Source organism: Phoxinus phoxinus (assembly GCF_949152265.1).
Source record: "Phoxinus phoxinus genome assembly, chromosome: 21".
NCBI lineage: Eukaryota > Metazoa > Chordata > Actinopteri > Cypriniformes > Leuciscidae > Phoxinus > Phoxinus phoxinus.
In genome coordinates, this window is record NC_136896.1 from 16,411,693 (window position 1) to 16,432,899 (window position 21,207).

General features: G+C 35.4%; 3 protein-coding genes across 4 annotated transcripts; all 3 read left to right on the top strand.

The window, feature by feature from the left end:
- Positions 1–773: 773 nt before the first annotated feature.
- Positions 774–6,485, top strand: tomm22 (translocase of outer mitochondrial membrane 22 homolog (yeast)). Its single transcript, XM_079595902.1, has 4 exons — positions 774–1,124; positions 3,609–3,727; positions 3,839–3,956; positions 5,697–6,485. The coding sequence occupies exons 1-4, from the start codon at positions 1,032–1,034 to the stop codon at positions 5,769–5,771; spliced, it is 405 nt and encodes a 134-aa protein (XP_079452028.1). The 5' UTR covers positions 774–1,031; the 3' UTR covers positions 5,772–6,485.
- A 754-nt stretch (positions 6,486–7,239) lies between these two features.
- Positions 7,240–10,665, top strand: dmc1 (DNA meiotic recombinase 1). Of its 2 annotated transcripts, XM_079595746.1 has the most exons (15): positions 7,248–7,332; positions 7,436–7,522; positions 7,622–7,679; positions 7,875–7,919; positions 7,998–8,144; positions 8,244–8,326; positions 8,593–8,645; positions 8,752–8,793; positions 8,888–8,960; positions 9,059–9,150; positions 9,238–9,311; positions 9,431–9,545; positions 9,726–9,786; positions 9,857–9,973; positions 10,318–10,665. In XM_079595746.1, exons 3-15 carry the CDS (start codon positions 7,623–7,625, stop codon positions 10,385–10,387), a joined length of 1,029 nt encoding a protein of 342 aa, XP_079451872.1. In that variant the 5' UTR covers positions 7,248–7,332; positions 7,436–7,522; position 7,622; the 3' UTR covers positions 10,388–10,665. The 2 variants fall into 2 exon arrangements, with proteins under 2 accessions (XP_079451873.1, XP_079451872.1); XM_079595747.1 differs by lacking the exon at positions 7,436–7,522 and having other exon boundaries at positions 7,240–7,332; positions 10,318–10,639.
- Positions 10,666–10,748: 83 nt separating this feature from the next.
- On the top strand, positions 10,749–20,831 carry gspt1 (G1 to S phase transition 1). The gene is made up of 14 exons (XM_079595736.1): positions 10,749–11,200; positions 12,660–12,701; positions 14,416–14,652; positions 15,318–15,351; positions 15,460–15,537; positions 16,246–16,426; positions 16,964–17,118; positions 17,208–17,348; positions 17,447–17,540; positions 18,793–18,873; positions 19,035–19,208; positions 19,293–19,382; positions 19,519–19,687; positions 19,770–20,831. Exons 1-14 carry the CDS (start codon positions 11,035–11,037, stop codon positions 19,820–19,822), a joined length of 1,695 nt encoding a protein of 564 aa, XP_079451862.1. The 5' UTR covers positions 10,749–11,034; the 3' UTR covers positions 19,823–20,831.
- The last annotated feature ends 376 nt before the right edge of the window (positions 20,832–21,207 follow it).

Below are 21,207 nucleotides of genomic sequence, written 5' to 3' on the forward strand. Positions count from 1 at the left end.
TTTTGTATTTATCAGAAGAAAGAAACTCCGGATTGGAACAACATGAGGGTGAGTAAATAATGACAACTTTTTAATTTGGGTGTGAACTATCCCTTTAAATGTTTGAATTTAAATGTTGAAATTTGTATGGAAAAGCTACATGAAAGTAAAACACATGTAAAACAAGCATAGGTAAAACATAAAATTTTAGGCCTTTTATTTTAAGGCTATTAAGGCAATAATTCTCCTTTTCCTATATATCATGATTACAATACAAACAAACATGCTATGTGATCATATTTGTGATCAATGGGGCACCACAGACAGACCCTTATTTTTGATCAATTAACTAATTTATTTACATTGTATGTACACATTATTGTTAAATAAAAATGAACCAAAGTAAAAAAATAATAATAATAATATAAAAAAAATTGTTTAGCAATTCTTTCCCCACTAAATTGCCTGTCACTAAAAAAGCTGCTTATGTTAATGTATTGTTCACAGATAACCTTGTAGTTTCCCATTGATTACAATTGTGACCAACGTATGCTTTACACACTTAACACACACTTAACATAAAAACGTCTTTTGGCATGCAGTTTGTTTCATCCAAGTATTAAAACCAAAATTGTTAATTTAATCAAACAAGAAAACAAACAAATAAAAAATCTGACTAATAAAAAAACTCCCACACTAGGCATTCTTTCTCCTTTTTTTGATGTAATGACGTGTAAAGTATGTGATTTTGGTCTCCTCTTCCACTTATTAAAACTAAGGGGAATTGTGTCAGTGAGCGCAATCTTCCACTATTTCATCGTCCACTACGCAATCCCGAGCTGCAGTAAGACCTCCCTTTCGATAGGCGTCCTAATATGTCGTTGTCCTTCCTTACAAGGAACCGGGGAAGTACATCCGTCTCACATGTAACCCAAGTGACCTCAGGTTTCAATGCGTGCTCTCTGCATCTAATTCATTGTGAAGCTGTAACACACCATTGTGGTCTATTCACAATTATAATTTAAAGCTTATAGACTTGCGTCATATTTTAAATGGCTACCATCCAGGAGCTGTCTCCAGACTCTGGCCGTGTAGAGACACGGCCGCCCGAAGACGAGATCGAGGGAGATGATGAAGATGAAGAGGTACTCGATTGCTTCTACAATTTTGCCCGTCCTCAAAAAAATGATAAAGATATTGGATAATGTAAAGAAACAGACCAACGCTTGTTTGGTGCTGGCATAGTGAATATTAGCTATTTAGCCGGCCAAACTGGCATGAAATGAAGAGCCGCGTAACGTTAGCAATTAAAGTATTTCTCTCACTTTTTTCCTTTTTGCCCCCCACACATTTGACCTGCACAAGTGACAACTCGAACTCAAATAATTATTTATCTTAGGAAATGAATATATATATATATATATATATATATATATATATATATATATATATATATATATATATTGCATAATATAATACAGTGTGATTACACACACACATGCATATATAATATAATACAGTGTGATTATTCATATGTGTGTATATATTTATATATATATATATATATATATATATATATAATATACACACACGCACTTAATTTATTATAAATAAATTACTCTTAGGTTATAGCGTTTGCCCTTTTAATATCCAAGTTACCATTTCACATACACAAAGTATATTTCATTGCACACTGTCAGAAACCTTCAGCTTTTACATGCTTGTGAGGAATGAGCTTTTTCAGTGTGTCCTGAGTTACCATTTTGGCAGTAGCAGTTTTAACATTAAGTGACATGGCATCTGACGCACAGAAGCCAATGGCACATGTCACTATGCGTATTGGCACATCCGGTGGCACATCCGGTCTTCATTGGCATGTGCCAGTGGATAGTGGCATGTGTCACTGACACTATTGGCATGTGCCAGTGGTGGAGTGGCATGTGTCACTGAAATCGCGACACACTGACACTGCATGACACCTGACTGACACCGAGTCGCGGAACATGTCACCGTGTTGCGACACCTCCAGTAGTGACGGACAGATTAATCGAACACCTATAGCCTACTGACGTAATTGTGGCACGAAATCCTAAATAAATGGCCTAATTTTGTGATATTTAAAATATCAATTAAACGAATTAAAGTGCATTAATATTTTTTCAAACGTGTTATTTGTGTCACGTCTGTATTTGATTGGTATGTGCCACTGAATGTTTTGTAATACCAGTGCTACTTTATGTTGTTTATCTCGCAAAGTCACAAACTGGCCATTCTAGGAAAGACATGAAATAAATCTATCATGGGTCACTACGAATAACGCGTCCGTTACTGTAACCTTTATTTTTGCATGATGCTCCATGCACGCCAGTAGGTGTCAGTAAGTCCACACTGGCTAGCGCAAAATAACCTAAAACTTGCGACAGTTGAGGAACATCTGGCGGTGGTGGTGTATTTGTTTGCGAGAAGACGCTAGCAAAAACTTAAAAAAAAATCAATAAAAAAACTATAATCTTAATCAGAGTCTGATATCGATATAAATAATTAGTTAATAATTTATATAATATAAATTATATATCATCGAGCTATAATTTATGTAAGTAAATTTACTAATTAATTTATAAAACATAAATAAATTATTAACTTATTATTTATATCATGTTTTTGCTTAAAGGCCTACTCATCTGGTTTAATATTTTACAATACATTTAAGGAATTATGTAATAAGAAATAAATGTATACATGCATTCTTTCTGTAGATGTCATAATGTCACATCTAGCGTACATAATGCTACGTTAGACAGCGGCATGTGTCACTACGCTACTGGAGTGTCATAACCATAGTAGGCTATGGGTCATAACATACGGCGACATAGGCTACCGCGACAATGTTCCTCAACTGTCGCAAGTTTTAGGTTATTTTGCGCTAGCCAGTGTGGACTTACTGACACCTACTGGCGTGCATGGAGCATCATGCAAAAATAAAGGTTACAGTAACGGACGCGTTATTCGTAGTGACCCATGATAGATTTATTTCATGTCTTTCCTAGAATGGCCAGTTTGTGACTTTGCGAGATAAACAACATAAAGTAGCACTGGTATTACAAAACATTCAGTGGCACATACCAATCAAATACAGACGTGACACAAATAACACGTTTGAAAAAATATTAATGCACTTTAATTCCTTTAATTGATATTTTAAATATCACAAAATTAGGCCATTTATTTAGGATTTCGTGCCACAATTACGTCAGTAGGCTATAGGTGTTCGATTAATCTGTCCGTCACTACTGGAGGTGTCGCAACACGGTGACATGTTCCGCGACTCGGTGTCAGTCAGGTGTCATGCAGTGTCAGTGTGTCGCGATTTCAGTGACACATGCCACTCCACCACTGGCACATGCCAATAGTGTCAGTGACACATGCCACTATTCACTGGCACATGCCAATGAAGACCGGATGTGCCACCGGATGTGCCAATACGCATAGTGACATGTGCCATTGGCTTCTGTGCGTCAGATGCCATGTCACTTAATGTTAATACCGCCTCTCCATTTTGGCTGGTAGCGTGCGTTTTAGAGACTTAATTTTCTGATGTGATGCTCCAGCTTTTATTTCTTCTCTCCCAGCTGGATGAAACCATGTTGGAGAGGTTGTGGGGTCTCACGGAGATGTTTCCAGAATCACTGCGATCTGCAGCTGAAGTATCCGCACAGTGTTCGCTATCTGTAGCCAAAAAACTTTACAGGTGGGGTGCTGGCAGTTGACCTTACAATTAAAACAATCAATTCTACACATGATGATTTTTTTTAGGCTACACATTTCAGCATCGTTTTTTCCATATTGTGCCCTCTTGTAGTTTCTCCCGCTCAGCTCTATGGGTCGGCACCACTTCCTTTATGATTCTGGTTCTGCCGGTTGTCTTTGAGACTGAGAGGTTACAGCTGGAACAACAACAATTACAACAGCAGAGACAGGTAAGTTGCACAAGTCCTGCATATGAACCTTCCTTGTGATATCACACCCACCTAACTAGGGGTGTGAGCTCTATGACAGACAGAATGAGTTTTTTTTCCATAGTATATATAACATAGTTATTTTTGGTCAAGAGTTTTAATAATTGTTGGTAGTAACTTCACAAACGAAAAGAGAATCCATACAAATGAAATAGTCTTATGAAACGTCACATTAACTCAAAACTGTAATATAATACTGATAGAATAGATTGTTCTGACACTAAATTCTGATGAGATGAGCCATATTTAAAGCTACAGACTGCAACAGTTTGGTTCTAGAGATCCCACTTGTTTTCTCCATATCACAGCTCGTTAAAGTCACAGTATCTAATCTCTAACCTTTCTCCTCCTAATCTCCTCCATATCGCTTTACAGCATTCTGTGCAGAATTCAAATGGGTCCTATATGTGTTCTGGTATGCGCCGACTTGCGCAAATGATCCGCTCTGTACTATTGTGTCTCTGGACCAGAGCAGACTTGTGCGTGCGTGACACTAACGTGAAACCAGACTTCATTCGCCCCAATGGAAAGCATACACTGTCTGAATCGTTCCCTATCCCCTATATATTACACTGTGCCATTCACCATGTAGAAAACAGTGAATGTGTGAACAAAGTGGCCGATTTTAGCCGCATCTTCAGCGTCTATTTATTATGTAGGGCGTGGGACGTTTCAGATTCTAGAGAGCATTTGATTGGACAGAAAATCTGATGAGAAGCTGAAGTCCAGAGCGATGTCATCAAAATCATTGATCCATATTGGCAGAAGTGAGAGATTAAGTTTTGAATGCTTATATCATCTAGATGTGATTTTTTGTTTTGTTTTGTTTTTGTGGAGCACCCTAGCTTATATATATGGAGCCTAAGGCTAACATATTCATACTAAAAGACAATACATTTAAATTGATTTAATTGGGACTTTAAATCTATATAATTGTTCAGTTTTTAATTTGAATATATAATTTGTAATGTAGTTCTTTTCTCTCATTAAAGTTGTTATATACAAAGTATTTTACATTTGTCCTTTGATTTTCAAATACTTTTTTGCTTCAAAAAAGTTTGTAATGTTATTCACCTCATAGCTAGTATATCGTAAAATAATGTGACACAAAAAGTTTCCTAGCTGCCATAAACATTTGAACTTTACCTTACACATTCCTTAAAAACAGTTTCTTCCCCATCTCAGCTTGTTTGGGATACGTTTATAACACAGTTAGTTGATAAGGGAAGGAGGAGGAACATTCAACAACTTTAAAAAACAATACGAAAGTAAAAGCGGCAGCCCCTCACGGACGACTGCCTCACACACAAGCAGAACATAACGTAAGTGTACAGGCCTGGTCCTCTCTCGTCCTTCACTGTCGTCGCTCCTCCCTTTATGCTTCCGTTGCGCCTTCTTGAGAGATACGAGGCTCACGTCGTTCTCACGGCTCTCGGCCCCGCCCTGCTTTCCACATCGTATTCTACTCTATTTTTGCATTATTTCATTGTCACTCCCACATCTAAATAATGTAAAGCAGTCCTCAATTCTCTTACAAATCTTTGGTTAACATGTTAAGTATCTTTTCATTGAAATGCCTTTTGTAAAAAAAAAAAAAAAAAATTAATCAAGCCTATTTATTTTAATTAATGTGTTTTGCGTTTCCTTTTCATTAAAGTACAAATTAATTTAATTTTTTTTGTCTTTTCCTGCTTTTAATAGATTTTGTTGGGTCCAAATGCTGGCATGTCTGGAGGAATGCCGGGAATGATGCCTCCTGCTCCTGGAAAGCTGTGATGATGTATATAATGTAACATCCATGAGTTGTAGAAGAAGGGGAAAGAGAGAGGGAGCAGGAACTGGAGAAAAGGAGATGCTGTGGTTGGTCAACATCAAGAAGTCATTACCCTGTATAGATTCTGTACAATGGAGATCTTGATGACTTTTTATGAACTTCCCTCTCTCTCTGCCTTTCTCACAAAAACATTCTGCATAGACTGATGTCCAAGCTCTGACCTTTTACTTTTTTATTATAGCTATCTAATAACATGTCTTTCAGAGAGAGACTATGGCATCTGTTGGGAATATTTTGACTGTGTTGTAGGTGCATTATATTTCTAAGAGTGTTTACGGTGCAATGTTGGCCATTGCAATGCCGGATCAACACTGACGTTGTAGAGAATCTATAACAGCATGTAAAAGATCTGTAATATTTATGAGGGCACGCAAAGCCAATGTTGATTGTGAAATTTTCTCTGTCTACAAATTACGGTTGTTTCTTGTTTTTGGTTCAGAAATGTTAAAACCTTAAGAAGTGGTTCTCTACCAACAGTGTCTTTTACATGTAGAACTAACATCATGCAAAGCTTCTGCAGTGTTATTCCACAGGAAAAGCCATACTGTGTGTAGAATCATTGTGTAATTTTTGAGAAATAATGTTTCAAAACAATACTTTCAATAGTGAGTGATCCTGTTTGCTCCACCTGATGGGAATAAAAACAAGTGCTCCTCTGTCCTTCTTTTGTGTATACTTTATATTATAGTATGATTTTATATTTTGAAGTGACAGAAGAGAAGATGATGTGCGCCTTCTAAATAAGTCACAAATTTCAGTTGGACACCATTGATGAAATTAACAGTTTACCTCAACAACCTAATATTAATAATTATTTAACAAGGAATAAAATATTCCCACAGATTATGCAGTCGTCAAAGTTTTCCTCATAAAATCAATTGTTGAATCCGGAACCGCTTACTACTATTAATATTTCTGCCATAGACAGATATGGTAAATGTAGAACGAGTAGTATACTAGTATGTGGTTCGAATGCAACATTACATCCCATTTTCCAGTTTAATAAGTGGAAATGACGCAACAACAAGGAATGACGTCAATTTAAAAGTCCTGTCTTGTTTACATTAATATTTTACACACAAGAAATATAGAAAATATTTATGATTATTTTACTTTTTGTTTGGGAGAATAAAAAAGGATACATGAACTTGAACGTAGAAAATAGAAGTCATGGTACAACCTTTAAAACAGTTTTGGGTTTAGATTGAATAAAAATCAGCTACAGTGCTTCTCTGTCAGACAGACTGCCACCAGGATCATAAAAAAAACTTTTACATTTCAGGTCGGTTTAGTAAAATAGAGAAAACAGAACCATATATGTATTATAATTAGTAGTTGTAGTTTTAAAATCACAATAACAACAAAAATGCAACTTTAATTTGCGTGTGACATCATGACTATCAGAGCGCGCGAAAAGATGAACAGCGCGCGCTGAAGTGTCACTCAGCGCGAGATCACTGACTTGAGCAGTTCTGTCAGCTTTCTCTGAGGAATAAACGTGAGGTAAAATGTCATTTACATTAATTTATTTTTGTCCAAAAAAGTTATTTTGCACCTTTATGACGAGGAACATGAACTATAACAACTGTTTATGTGACATCCACAGCAAAGGTTAACACCAGTTTTGAAACAGGCTGCTAACAGTTAACATTAACGTTAGCTCAGCTGATTGAAGTGTAACTTTAAAAAAGAGGTAAGTTATCTAACGTTAGATAATTACCGAATGACTTCGCTAAATAGCCGCCGAAGACGATGTATTTAATTGTAAACTTTCTTTTTAAATCATCCACAGTATGAAAGTTTTGGAAGAGCAGGCTTTGGAGGATGAGTCGGGGTACCAAGAAGATGAGGTGATTCACATTCATTTCTATGAGCCAGCCAATAAAATTTTAGTTGTGAGGTCTTGTGTTTAATATTACATGTTTCAAAATGGATTTAATGAAAATATACAACTTAAATTAGACACAACGTTACTCATTTATCTTTTTCTAGTTTGTGTATTGTACAAATTAATGATGAATTAATTTCCTATGAAACCCCCTTAGGAATCCTTTTTTCAAGACATTGAGCTCTTACAGAAGCATGGCATTGTAAGTAAATGAATGTTATTATGAAAGTTATGATAATCTCTTCATGACAGTGACTGATTCATAACCTTTTTTCTTCAGAACATGGCTGACATTAAGAAACTGAAGTCTGTAGGGATTTGTACTGTGAAAGGCATCCAGATGACCACACGCCGTGCTCTCTGCAATGTAAAGGGACTGTCTGAGGCTAAAGTGGACAAAATAAAGGAAGCTGCTGGAAAGTTGATGGTAATTTGATGTGAATTCCCATAATTTGTTAGCATAATACATATTTTTTAATTGTTAACCTTATAGTAAATGTATACAATTTTGTCCTCTTTCTTGTAGACATGTGGATTTCAGACAGCATCTGATTACATTATAAAAAGGAAGCAAGTGTTCCATGTCACAACTGGCAGTTTGGAGTTTGAGTAAGAAATAACGTTTATAGCTCTAAAATACTGAGCCTTGCCGACGACATGGAGGGGGGAAAGACCTAGATATCTTCTTGGCCATGATTTAACTAATATAAGTTAAAAAATATTAAGTTGTGGGAACAAATTCTTATTTGTGGTGCTAGGGCTCCGTACTAAAACCTACCTGTTGTCTTAGAGGGCTGAACATTTTGTCTGATAAAAGTCATAAAGTCATTATTTTACACATTAAAGAAGAAATGCTTTATTCTTATTTTGTTTAGCAAACTCCTTGGAGGAGGTATGGAGAGTATGGCCATTACTGAGGCTTTTGGTGGTAGGGTATTTTTATGATTATCAACCAGAATTTAATGCATTTTCCCATACATCAGTTCTACCAAAATTACATGTTTTTGTCTTTGAATTCTTTCCCGTACCTTCAGAATTCAGAACTGGAAAGACTCAACTCGCTCACACACTGTGTGGTAAGAACAATAATGTATTTTGTATAAATGGTATATTTCCAGTTTAATTGTCATTTCAGACCATTTATGTCACTCTCTTTCTTTTTTTCCCAAGTAACCGCTCAGCTTCCTGGTGAATATGGCTATTCAGGAGGAAAGGTCATCTACATTGATTCTGAAAACACCTTGTATCATTTCTGCATTTGCTTTCTTTGTGTCAAATCAATTTTTCTAAACCTTTACAATACGGAGAATCCCTGTTCTCCTTAATAATTGTGAACACCAGTCGGCCTGAGAGGCTGAAGGACATAGCTGACAGATTCAATGTGGATCATGAAGCTGTACTGGATAATGTGCTATATGCACGTGCATATACCAGTAAGAACTTTTTTCCTTAAAGTATTGAAATTTCGCTTTACTTTGGAGTTTAACAGGCTCTTAATAATTGTATTTTTTCATTCATAGGCGAGCATCAGATGGAATTATTAGACTTTGTTGCAGCCAAGTTCCATGAGGAAGGAGGTGTTTTCAAGCTTCTGGTAAGTCTTGGAGATAGAAGAAAAACACTTGATCCTATCATTGTAAACGTTCTGAGATTTAAATTTTTAGGAAGCGATTTTACTTGATCTTGTGGCCTTCGACAACTCATTTTTCACAGATAATAGACTCGATCATGGCTCTGTTCCGGGTGGACTTCTCTGGAAGAGGCGAGCTGGCTGAGAGACAGCAGAAGCTTGCACAAATGCTCTCCAGACTGCAGAAGATCTCTGAAGGTCTGTAAAAATCATCTTCTGTTATATAAATGAATGGGAATAAGACACTACTACTATAATGGACCTGACATAGAACTTGATAGTAGTCAGTCTTATCTTCAATGAAGTAAGGTCATGATTTTAACTTGTGAACTTCATTTTTCTGAACTTCACTTCATCAATAATATCTATGGTTTGTAGAATACAACGTGGCAGTGTTTATTACCAACCAGATGACTGCAGATCCAGGGGCTGGAATGACGTAAGTAGGAAAACAAAACAAATAGGAAAGGGAATGTTGGGAAATTTTAAACTGATTATTATGATCTTAGATTTCAAGCAGATCCCAAAAAGCCCATTGGAGGACACATACTGGCGCATGCCTCCACCACACGCATCAGCTTGAGGAAAGGACGTGCTGAGTTGAGAATTGCCAAAATATTTGATAGGTAATTTCAAGATTTACTCGGTAACGCTTTAAAATAAGTTTCCATTACTTAACTAACAATGAGCATTACAATACATAAATAGATACAGTATTTATTAATGTTTTTTTTTTTTTAAATACAACTGTTCTTTAGTTGATGTTAACTAATGTAGTTAACTAATGTAAACAAAGCCTCCTTCCTTATTGTAAAGTGTTACTATTTTCTCTGTTTATTTCTCAACTAACATAAAAATAACACATACAATGCACAAGTTATGCATATGTACATTTATTTATAGATTTAGACAGTTATAGTATATGATTATCATTTGATTTAAATGCAACCAAACCTCTGCTTTTCTACAGCCCAGACATGCCAGAAAGCGAGGCTACTTTTGCCATCACCGCTGGAGGAATAGCAGATGCCAAAGACTAAAAATCGACACAGAACATGTTATTTATGTTAACATAAATGTCGCCATTTTGTTCAAGATGGAACCTGTTCAAGTTAACACATAAACTAGTTGTACCTATTTATTCACATGTTTATCAATTGTCTATTTGTTTATACATTGTATTTATACTTTGGTTATACATTACACATCTATATTTATAAATTGTATATTTTTAATTGTTTATTTATACAATGCAATATTAATTGTAAATTAAAAGTACATTAAAACGCTTGAATAAAAACGACTGCAGATTGCTCACATTTTTACTGTTAATATATTACCATTTTTTAATGTTGTACTTGTAGGTTTACTATGATGGTCTTAATTTGAAAAGCAGTTGATGTGGCTATTGGGTCTCTGCTTTCACAGTCCACGTTTCTGCACTGGCACTGCGCGAGTGCGCGCATGCAAGATTCAGGATCAGCTAACTACTAGCTACACGTCCATGGTGTCGCATGAAGAAGACGAGGCGCCCCATGAACCATTTCAGCTCATTTACGAGTTCCCCAATACATCAATTTACCTGGAATAGATACTGAAAACACAGCAGACTTGGTTGTGTTCAAAACTGTCTTGTGGGTTAAAGCACAACCCGCTAGAAACGTCAGCTATTCTAGTTAAAGCCACTATGGACTCGAGAGACATAGCCCCTGATTCGTGGGAACAGGAGGACGATGTTGAGGCCACGGCTGATACCGAACTTCAGTCCGCCTTCATCGGGCTCAACGTTAACGCTCCGGAATTCGTACCATCCTTTCTTTCCCAAGGTCCAGAGGAAAACGATACGCCTGATGGTAAACTAACAGCGTTAATAAACCGACTGACAGCATTGATGCAGTCTGACCATAAAAGGGCTTTTAGCTGGAAATGTTTATAACGGGCTAGCCAAGCCAGCGTTTATTTGAGCGATATATTTACTATAGTCGAGTAAAGACATTATTCATAGTCAGGTGTACGTTATAATATGTTCATGTAGCGCACTTTAATAAACGTGATCTGTCATGACTCATGAACTAAAGGCCGGATAGACTTGCTTAGCCAGTTTAGCAGCCGACTTCACAATCTACTTGTTAATACAGGATAGTATGACGTACATAACACTATACTAACTAGCACTCATTTATAAAAGTTTAATCAGAATTGTGTGCTTATTCAAATGTTTTACACGTAAATAAACGAACAACACGAATGAGAAATTATTATAATTATGTATAAGGTCAAGACACAAATGTTCGCTATTCTAGCTGTTTTATTCTACACAGGAGCGGGTCGCCCTCTTATGGGTGCTGCGTGTTTGTCACATGACCAGCTGTGTCGTACAATTAAATTAATACTAATTGACAGATGACCTGCTATTAATATTTGACTCAAGTCTGTTTCAGGTTATTTAGTTTATTGTGTAAATTACAAGGAGGCATTTCCACACTAACTTTGAGAAAATTGTCAATGTTACAGTCAAATTTTCCTGTTTTGTTTTCACCTGTACATTGAAATGATTTGTATTTAATTTATATTAACAGTGAGATAAATAACCTGTCTTTGGATAGCATAAACTATTCTTAAAGTTGGCATGACATGGGTGTTGCAAGTCTTTTCTTCCCTATTGGGTCTGTTTCCTCCGAGGCAATGGAGGCAGTGCCTCAAAAAAATTGGATGAGAAAATAATCCATATTACAAAAATAAAACAACGCAAATATTACAAAATGTGAGAAAATCCAACATTTGTCTAAAGTAACACCATCTGCGTAAAGTTACAGCGAGAGGCCATGTCTCTTGCCACTGAGCCCATTGAGTTTTAACAGACCCCCTAAAACATGCGGTGGGTTTGGTGGGGGGTAATTGAGAATGAATTGGGTAAAGTCAAGTGAGAGGAGGCAATGCCTATATCGTGTATCAGTATTTAAAAAATGTAGGAGGGACTTGATTTTGTCCATTGGGTATTAGCTGTGATCTCATGTGAGTGACAGCTTGTCCCGCCCTCCCACCACTAAACAACACGTCATCAGAAAAAAAGATATAGTTGCAAGAGGGAAAGAAAATTATTTTGATTGAAATTATAGAGGGCACATTTATTTACAGAAAATGAAATACCGGTAATTATGTGCACGGATAAATGATTTATAATATATACTGCAATATTCCATAAAAAAAATATGAGTTGTCAATTTTGATTTCGTTCGTGGTGACTCAAAACTGCCAGATTTATTAGTGAGTCTGATCTTTTCCAATCATAACCCATATCTCTCTCCACAGGCACTGATGCAGTGGCAAGCATGGAGATCTCAGAACCAGTGGGTATGTTAATGCTTTTTGGATATCTGTCTATCAAGCCTAGACTCTGCTTTTCTGCTTGGGTTTTGTGTTCTGATATAGTGTTGCACTTCCACTATTGCTACTTCATCAGCCATACAGAGGGCAACTTGTTACATCAGCACTCATGTACTCAAGTTACAGGCCTTATTTATCCCTTTACTTACTCCTCCAGCCGCAGATTCTGACCCAGAGAAGCAGAACTGTCAAAACAATGATGCATTTCTCAATTTCTGTTGTTGTAGCTTGTTTCTTAGCTTGATTTTGGATTTTGTGTAGTGTTGTTGATTTTGTGTAGTATTGCTTAAAGCGTGGTTCTCAAACTTTTTAACATTCTTTGGAACCCAAAAGTAGACACTGTGCAGGTTGTTCTTTTACACACATGCATCTGTAAAATGATGCAAACGCATCATACATGTCATGTACATTACAAAAAATGGTCCATACAACTAAGATTTCTATAACCCTCTGGGGCACTTGCTATGAGAACACACAAAAAACTAATAAATCGAAAAAACGGTTAAATGGTCCTGAAAAAAATAGTCACACTTGTACTGTTTATTGGAAACAAATGGAAAGCGAATTTCATCTAGTGGAAATGTTTGGTACTGCGCCCAAACAAAATCGTACTGAAAGATATCAACCTCAAATTTGGAACACCATTTTTTTAGATTTATGGTTTTGATTTTTTAACTATTTTAGAGTGTAGTTTTGGAAAATATAAATTTCATATAAAATTTAAAAATATTGTTTCATTTATGTATTTTTCATTATAATAAACTTAAACTTCTATAACTTTTTTTAGTTTAACTTATTTCCCTTTTACTTTATTTTTCACTTTAGCAATAATCTGCCTGTCTTTTTTAAAAAGATACCAAACTTAAGGTAATAAAGGGATCATAAATATTCCATGAATATAATTTAGTACCATTAACATAAGAAAAAATAGTACATTTATTTCATTGAAAAAAGTTTGATCCTTTTTGACTGCAAAACGAACAGCACCAGAGGGTTAAACATTCATTAATTATTTATATTTATTTATTTAAAAAGTGCTTTATTTACATTTTTATTTTTAAATGAATGCTTTGATAAGTGATTTCTTATTTTTTTACAAATAAATACTTACCCAAAAAATATAAATTCTATCATCATTTACTTAACCCTGATGTAGTTCCAAACCTGTATTGCATTTCTTTTTTTGTTGTTATTTTGAAGAACATTGGTAACCAAATAACATTGGAACATTGGTTGACTTCCATTGGAACAACATAAGGGTGAGAAAATGATGACAGAATTTTCATTTTTGGATTATCAATTTAAGTGACACTCTTAGCATAAAAGAGAATGTCATATTAGTTTTGAACTAATCATTAATGAAAAAGACAAATTTTTCATTTTACAGTGAATAATCCCTTACCACTCCCTTAGGTTTGCTTGTGTTCAGGAGATCCTCTGTTGTTTTAAGAATACAAAACATTTGCATTTCTTTAAATATTTCTCATGGTGTAGCTTTACTAAACAGCTGAGCTGACTCAACTGAAATGACACCGCTTATGATTGAAGGGCCACTTTAGATACTGAGTGTTAAGACGCATTTTTGTTGGCTTGTTTCTATATTTTCCAGGAACAGGTCATTGTGTTTTATTGAATCCTGCATCCACTAAATGCAAACATGTTGCTGTGACTGTCCCCACAGCTGCAGTGGAGAACGGAGAGACAGATGCCAGCGCAGTGGAGACGTGGGAGCAGAAGGGGGAGCCGGATGAGGAGGAACCAGGAAGTGGATCCCCGGCTGACACTGGATGCAGCAGGGATGAGGAACAGGATGAGATGATGGAGGAGGATGAAGAGATGCCGACCCCCAAGCTGCCTCCTCCTCTGCCAGATGCCCCTAAGAAAGAACATGTGAATGTTGTGTTCATTGGACATGTGGGTATGTTAACGTGTTTTTAGTGTCATTTAGTGTTGAAATATACAGTTACGGTTACCATGCATGTCAGAACTATCTTGTTGATGTACATATACATATTCGTTGGGGCGTGTCCTCCTCTGGGAAGTTAAACTGTTTTGTTCACTTTGTTCTGCAGACGAGTGATTTCTCTCATATTAAAACTAACTAACATTATAATAATTGCACCTGTTTCTGAATATTGATTGATCTAAGTGTAAACTACTAAACTAAAACGAATAAAAAGCAAAAGCTCAAAACTTGTAAATAATAGAATTTTATATATACAATTTGATAATATTACGTTTTTAGTGCTGTCAAATCGATTAATCACGATTATTCGATTCTAAAATAAAAGTTTGTGTTTATATAATAAATGTGTATTTATATATTATTATATTTATTTACATATATGTGTGTGTGTATATATATATACACAAACATATATAAAATATATAGATGCACACACACACACACACACACACACACACACACACGCCTATATATACACACATATGTATATGTATATATATTTATACATATACACACATGTAAAAAAACGTAATTTCACAGAAACAAAATTATGGCCAGTGAAATTGGCTGGTGAGCAAATAAATGATTTATTTCTGATTTATTTTTCTTTTGTACAGATGCAGGCAAGTCTACAATTGGTGGACAGATTATGTGAGTGAACCATGATTCTTTATAACAAAGCTTTGACTGCTATAACCTTCAGTTATGCATTACGATATATGATGTGAAAAAATGCATATTTAATTGTTTACCATTTAGGTATCTAACTGGTATGGTGGACAAAAGAACGCTGGAGAAATATGAACGGGAGGCAAAAGAGAAGAACAGAGAGACTTGGTAAACATTTATTTATGCCTTTCTTTCCATGCCTTTTCATGGACATGCAGCATAATATTACACTACTGATCAAAAGTTTGGAGTCGTTAAGTCTCTTATCTTGCATTTATTTGTTCAAAATACAGTAAAAACAGTAATATTGTGAAATATTATTAAAATTTTAAATAATGTATGCAAAAAAATATTTTTATTTTAATAATTTTTTAAAGAAAATGTATTCCTTTAAAGGCAAAGCTGAATTTACTTCAGTCTTCAGTGTCACATGGTCCTACAGAAATCATTCTATTATGCTGATTTGGTGCTCAAGAAACATTTCATATTATTATTATTATCAATGTTGAAACAGTTGTGCTACTTACATTTTTGTGGAAATTGTGACACATTTTTAAGGATCTTCAGGAAGTTCAACATTTGTTTTGTAACATTATAATTGTCTTTACTGCTACTTTTAATCAATTAATATTACCGGTATGTATTTTTAAAATCTTACTCACCCTAATCTTTTGAATGGCACTGTAGTGTACATCATGTGACAAACATGGAGATTGGTTAAAAGGCTTTTTCTAAGATAAGAAACCCAAATAGTAGTCACTTTTATATGTCTATATGAGCTTTTACACATTATTCTTTGCTTTTTTGAGTGAAATATTTGTTCTCATGATGCGATCTGGGTTGAAATGACATCTCATTCAATGTTTATCTTTGCAGGTATCTTTCCTGGGCTCTGGACACAAACCAAGAGGAAAGAGACAAGGGGAAAACAGTAGAAGTTGGAAGAGCCTACTTTGAGACTGAGAAAAAGCACTTTACTATTCTTGACGCCCCGGGCCATAAAAGCTTTGTACCCAACATGATTGGGGGGGCATCCCAAGCTGATTTGGCAGTGCTGGTGAGTTCGTCTTGAAACGCCTACAGCCGATTGTTGCATATAGCTCTGTAGCTGTGCAAGTCTTTGACAAAGACATTATAAGTAATGCTTGTTGAATTGAGAGTACAAAATCAGAAAAAAAGGTTCGGTAATAATTCTGTAAATTAAAAAAATATTTTTCACTTTAAAATATTTTTACTTTAAGATACAATTATTAGACATACTAATATATAGTATTTAATAAGAAATTAATATAACAATTAAGTTAAATTAATAAAAAGTGAAAGTACATTTACGTTTTATAATAAAAAAATCCTTTCAAATAAATGCTGATTTTAAACTATATTAAAATAGTAAAGTTATTTTTTTAAATTGTAACTATTTTGCAATATTTATATTTTTACTGTATGTTTGATTTAAAAAAAATGCTGCCTTGGTGAGAATAAATGAAAATTAAAAAAACATTAGCGACCCCAAACTTTTAAATGGTAGTGTACATATAAATTAAAATAAAATAAATAAATAATGACTTGAAAACATAATTTTGCTTTTCTTCAGGTCATCTCTGCCAGGAAGGGTGAGTTTGAGACCGGTTTTGAAAAGGGAGGTCAGACGAGGGAGCATGCCATGCTGGCCAAAACAGCTGGAGTCAAACATCTGATAGTCCTCGTCAACAAAATGGACGATCCCACTGTGAACTGGAGTTTGGATAGGTAAATTAAATAGAGTTTGACTTCTATCATTTTTTTAATCTTTGTATCTGGTGCTTCTTTTACCAATTACTACACATTTACCCCCACAGATACGAGGAATGTAAAGAGAAGTTAGTGCCATTTCTGAAGAAAGTGGGCTTTAATCCAAAGAAAGACATTCACTTCATGCCCTGCTCCGGAATGACAGGAGCCAACCTGAAAGAAACTTCTGAGTTGTGCCCCTGGTACACGTAAGTTTAACATGCCATTATTCAGGCTACCGTGAACATATGAAGGTGAAATCCAAATGTAACAATTGGCAGTTTACTTCAACTCTGAACTTTTATAGGGGATTGTCTTTCATTCCACATCTGGACAGCCTGCCAAACTTCACCAGACCAACTGATGGTCCCATCAGATTGGCTATTGTGGATAAATACAAGGTAAGTGTAAGATGGTATTGATATCTTAACATAATGACATTTGCATATGCAGTATGCTCTTCAAAACGACTGTTGTTTCAAAAATAAAATATTCTGAGTGTCTATCAAGAGTGTCTTACTGCTCCAGATACTGCTATTGTCTCAGTTTCTGCTGATGATTTCCAATTATGTAAAGAAGTGTTTTGGCAGGAAAGCATCTAGTATTATGGAAACGAGGAAATTGTTTTCTCAGCTGTTCTCTTCCCAGCGAGTCAAAATGTGTCTGGTGTTTTGAAACCAATAAGCTAAACTAAGCCCTGTGTTCAGCACATGTAATGAGATTAAGTTCAAGTTAATTAAAGTCTTGCTTAGTTTCTTTGCTAGAGCTGGCAGTTACCATCAGATTGAAGTGTGTCAGTAATTGGATAGAAAATCTTCAAATACGCTTGACACCCAAATGCTACAAGTTAATTTAGGCATCACTACATTATAATGTAATTGTTATAATGTTATAAAGTAGTGTTATTAAATTATTCATGTTTTTTTCAAGATGAACTTTACTTAGTGTTAAATCATGGCAGGTAAAATATAAAAAATTATGTAATCGCGATGAATCGCATCTAACATAAAAGTTTGTATGCATACACAAATATATATGTGTGTGTGTGTGTGTGTGCATGTGTCTGTGTAAATACATATAGACACACACACACACACACACACACATATGTGTGTATATATATATATATGTGTGTATATATATATATATATATATATGTGTGTATATATATTTATATATATATATATATACGGTACTGTATGCATACATATATGTGTGTGTGCATTTACACACACATATTAAATAAACACAAATGTTAGTTAGATGTGATTACCGGTAATTGCAATTAAGCGATTTCACAGCTCTTATATTTATAGAATAAAAAATGTAAAATAGTTATTTTTTCTCCCATGAGATATTTGTTTTCATGTTATGCGTGGCACTAAAATTCTATCTAAAGTATTCTGTCTAAATGAATAAAGACCGTACTCAATGAACCGTTATGTTTTTATTACCTTAAATGAGCCATTTTTAAATAGCCATTTTGCGCCGACATATTTGCATACTATATTATATATATATATTACATATATTTTAATATTTTCAATCTCTAATAAAAAGTCATCAGAAAAACAGAAAAAAAAAACAGACACAGAAAAATCTCTAGTATCAGCCGATAGAGTCCATAATGCTGCTTTATAATCTCTTGTGCAGGACATGGGCACCGTGGTGCTTGGAAAACTGGAGTCTGGGAGTATCGGGAAAGCACAACAACTTATTATGATGCCAAACCGGGTAAGACTGTACAAAACAACAGTATGCATGAGAGAATGTCCTTCTTGTTTTGTTAGGTACAAATAGAAAATGTTTTTATCGTAACCATTATGAATTTACCCATTAGGTTGAATAGTAACAGTCAGTCAGCGTCTGAAACACTGTTTGTTCTCATTTCCCAGAACACGGTGGAGGTGTTGAGTCTTCTCTCTGATGATGTGGAGACGGAGTACGCCTCGCCTGGTGAAAACCTGAAGCTCCGGCTCAAAGGCATCGAGGAGGAAGAGATTCTCCCAGGATTTATCCTATGCAATGCTGAGAACCTCTGTCACTCAGGGCGCACTTTTGATGCCCAGGTAATGATTCCAGAATTAAAGATTATGAATACTATCTCGCTTTTTGGAAGATCTAATAGCTTTTTTCTTTGTTCTTGTTTACAGATTGTCATTATTGAACACAAATCCATTATATGCCCAGGTTACAATGCGGTACTACACATACATACCTGCATAGAAGAAGTGCAGATAACAGTAAGTTATTTTGTGTGCACTTCTAAAATATTCAGACGTAAAGGCATAAAACGTCAAATCTCCTCGATACAGAGCAGCACGGTTTGGTAGCCTAAAATATTTAACAGTCTTGTTCCTCAAAAACCTCTACGAATAGGCGTTAATCTGTCTGGTGGACAAGAAGACAGGAGAAAAGAGCAAGACCCGCCCACGCTTCGTCAAACAAGACCAAGTATGCATCGCCCGTCTTAGGGCCGCTGGAACTATCTGCTTAGAGACTTTTAAAGACTTCCCTCAGATGGGACGTTTCACCTTGAGAGACGAGGGTAAGATATCAAGAAAACATAACATGACAAATCAAATATAATATTCCCTGAATACTAAAATGAAGATGTTATTTGTTTTTAGGTAAGACAATCGCAATTGGCAAGGTGCTGAAGTTGGTACCTGAGAAGGACTAAATGCGTATAGAAGGACTTCAGTGGTGCACTCTGGGATTGAGGAGGATGCAGTGATGTGTGCCTGCCAGATGTCCTCCAAACTGCTCCATCTTCCCACAGTGGATCAGTCCAAGAAAATTAGTTTGGAAAAAGGACATTATCAAAGTGACAGAATAAATTTTTAGGAAGAACATTAATATAGAAAGACAAGCTCAGTGTGACAGCTTTCTCATATTGAGAGCTCAGCTATGCCACTCATGTAGCCCAATTTTTAGAGTTTCTCTTTACTGGTACATATTCAATCTTAAAGTGGATGCAATTTTCTTTTAAGGCATTGGCCTTTTAATTTCATGTTAAAATACAGATGACTTACTGAGGGAGTCTTGGTGTCATCTCTTTGAGAGGTGCCTCTTTTTGATCTTTTTGATGCAGTTCAAACATAACATTTAGATCATTTCCCCCTCACACAAGAAAGCAGGGTCTCTGATTGCATATCACTTTATAACAACATCATCTGGATAGTTAGATTGCTGACTGTTTCATTATGGCATGAAAGGGGTCCATACAGGGTCAGAGCTTGCCAGTACCCTTGCTCTTTACCTGGAAAGCCCTCCAAGAGTCGTAATTGTCAAGATCCGGTCATACAAGAGGCCTTGTCCTTCAAATAAAATGAAACTTATGTAGAGATCTAATCATGAACCAGATGAGCAGATTAATTTGTTTACTGTGATGTCATTACATAACAAATGACAAATACACCCATGTGGTTAAAAAAAGAACATGTCACAGCTGGTGTAAATTCTGTACACTCCTGTTGGGGATGTAAACATCAAACTTCCAAAAAAATAAAACACTAAAATGACTTTAAATGAAAGTGGTTTGTTTATATATGTGTTTATATAGTGGTGAATATCCTGAAACTCACATTGTAGTTTACAAATTCTGCATTATTCTGCTAGTGCACTATATGGTCAATGGACCTTTTTCACAGACTGTGATGATGTATTTTAACGGCCATCAGCATCGTAAATCCTGCAAAGTTTTTTGTATGTTCATTTTTTTTATTTGTACACTTATCGTGAGCTTAGAATTATAAGGTTCTATCTCCACTTTTGGTCGAAATTGAGTTTTTGACATAATCTGATCCATTAGGTTTTTATTAATGCCTGTGTGGTGTTATTTTTTGAAAAAAAAAAAAATTGTTAGTAGTTATTAATAAAATAAAAATGTTCCATCTCAGTTTTGCCAGATGGAATGTAAAAACTTTGATGCTCAATATCTCAGAACTACCCTAAACGGAGATAGAACCTCATAATTCTAAGCTCACGTTTTCTATATTACCTTTGCATCAAATTGACATCTTTCTCTCTTCTGACTGCCGTTATTAATCTCTATATATTTTGTCC

What these genes read in the sequence shown, in the direction of transcription:
- dmc1 (XM_079595747.1), top strand. Translation starts at nt 7,623, where the DNA reads ATGAAAGTTTTGGAAGAGCAGGCTTTGGAGGATGAGTCGGGGTACCAA. An exon ending in TCTTACAGAAGCATGGCATT is followed by an intron (nt 7,920 to 7,997) that starts GTAAGTAAATGA and finishes TTTTTTCTTCAG; the next exon opens with AACATGGCTGACATTAAGAA. An exon ending in ATTGCCAAAATATTTGATAG is followed by an intron (nt 9,974 to 10,317) that starts GTAATTTCAAGA and finishes GCTTTTCTACAG; the next exon opens with CCCAGACATGCCAGAAAGCG.
- tomm22 (XM_079595902.1), top strand. Translation starts at nt 1,032, where the DNA reads ATGGCTACCATCCAGGAGCTGTCTCCAGACTCTGGCCGTGTAGAGACA. An exon ending in GAGATGATGAAGATGAAGAG is followed by an intron (nt 1,125 to 3,608) that starts GTACTCGATTGC and finishes CTTCTCTCCCAG; the next exon opens with CTGGATGAAACCATGTTGGA. An exon ending in GTAGCCAAAAAACTTTACAG is followed by an intron (nt 3,728 to 3,838) that starts GTGGGGTGCTGG and finishes GCCCTCTTGTAG; the next exon opens with TTTCTCCCGCTCAGCTCTAT.
- gspt1 (XM_079595736.1), top strand. Translation starts at nt 11,035, where the DNA reads ATGGACTCGAGAGACATAGCCCCTGATTCGTGGGAACAGGAGGACGAT. An exon ending in TTATTATGATGCCAAACCGG is followed by an intron (nt 18,874 to 19,034) that starts GTAAGACTGTAC and finishes CTCATTTCCCAG; the next exon opens with AACACGGTGGAGGTGTTGAG. An exon ending in TAGAAGAAGTGCAGATAACA is followed by an intron (nt 19,383 to 19,518) that starts GTAAGTTATTTT and finishes CTCTACGAATAG; the next exon opens with GCGTTAATCTGTCTGGTGGA.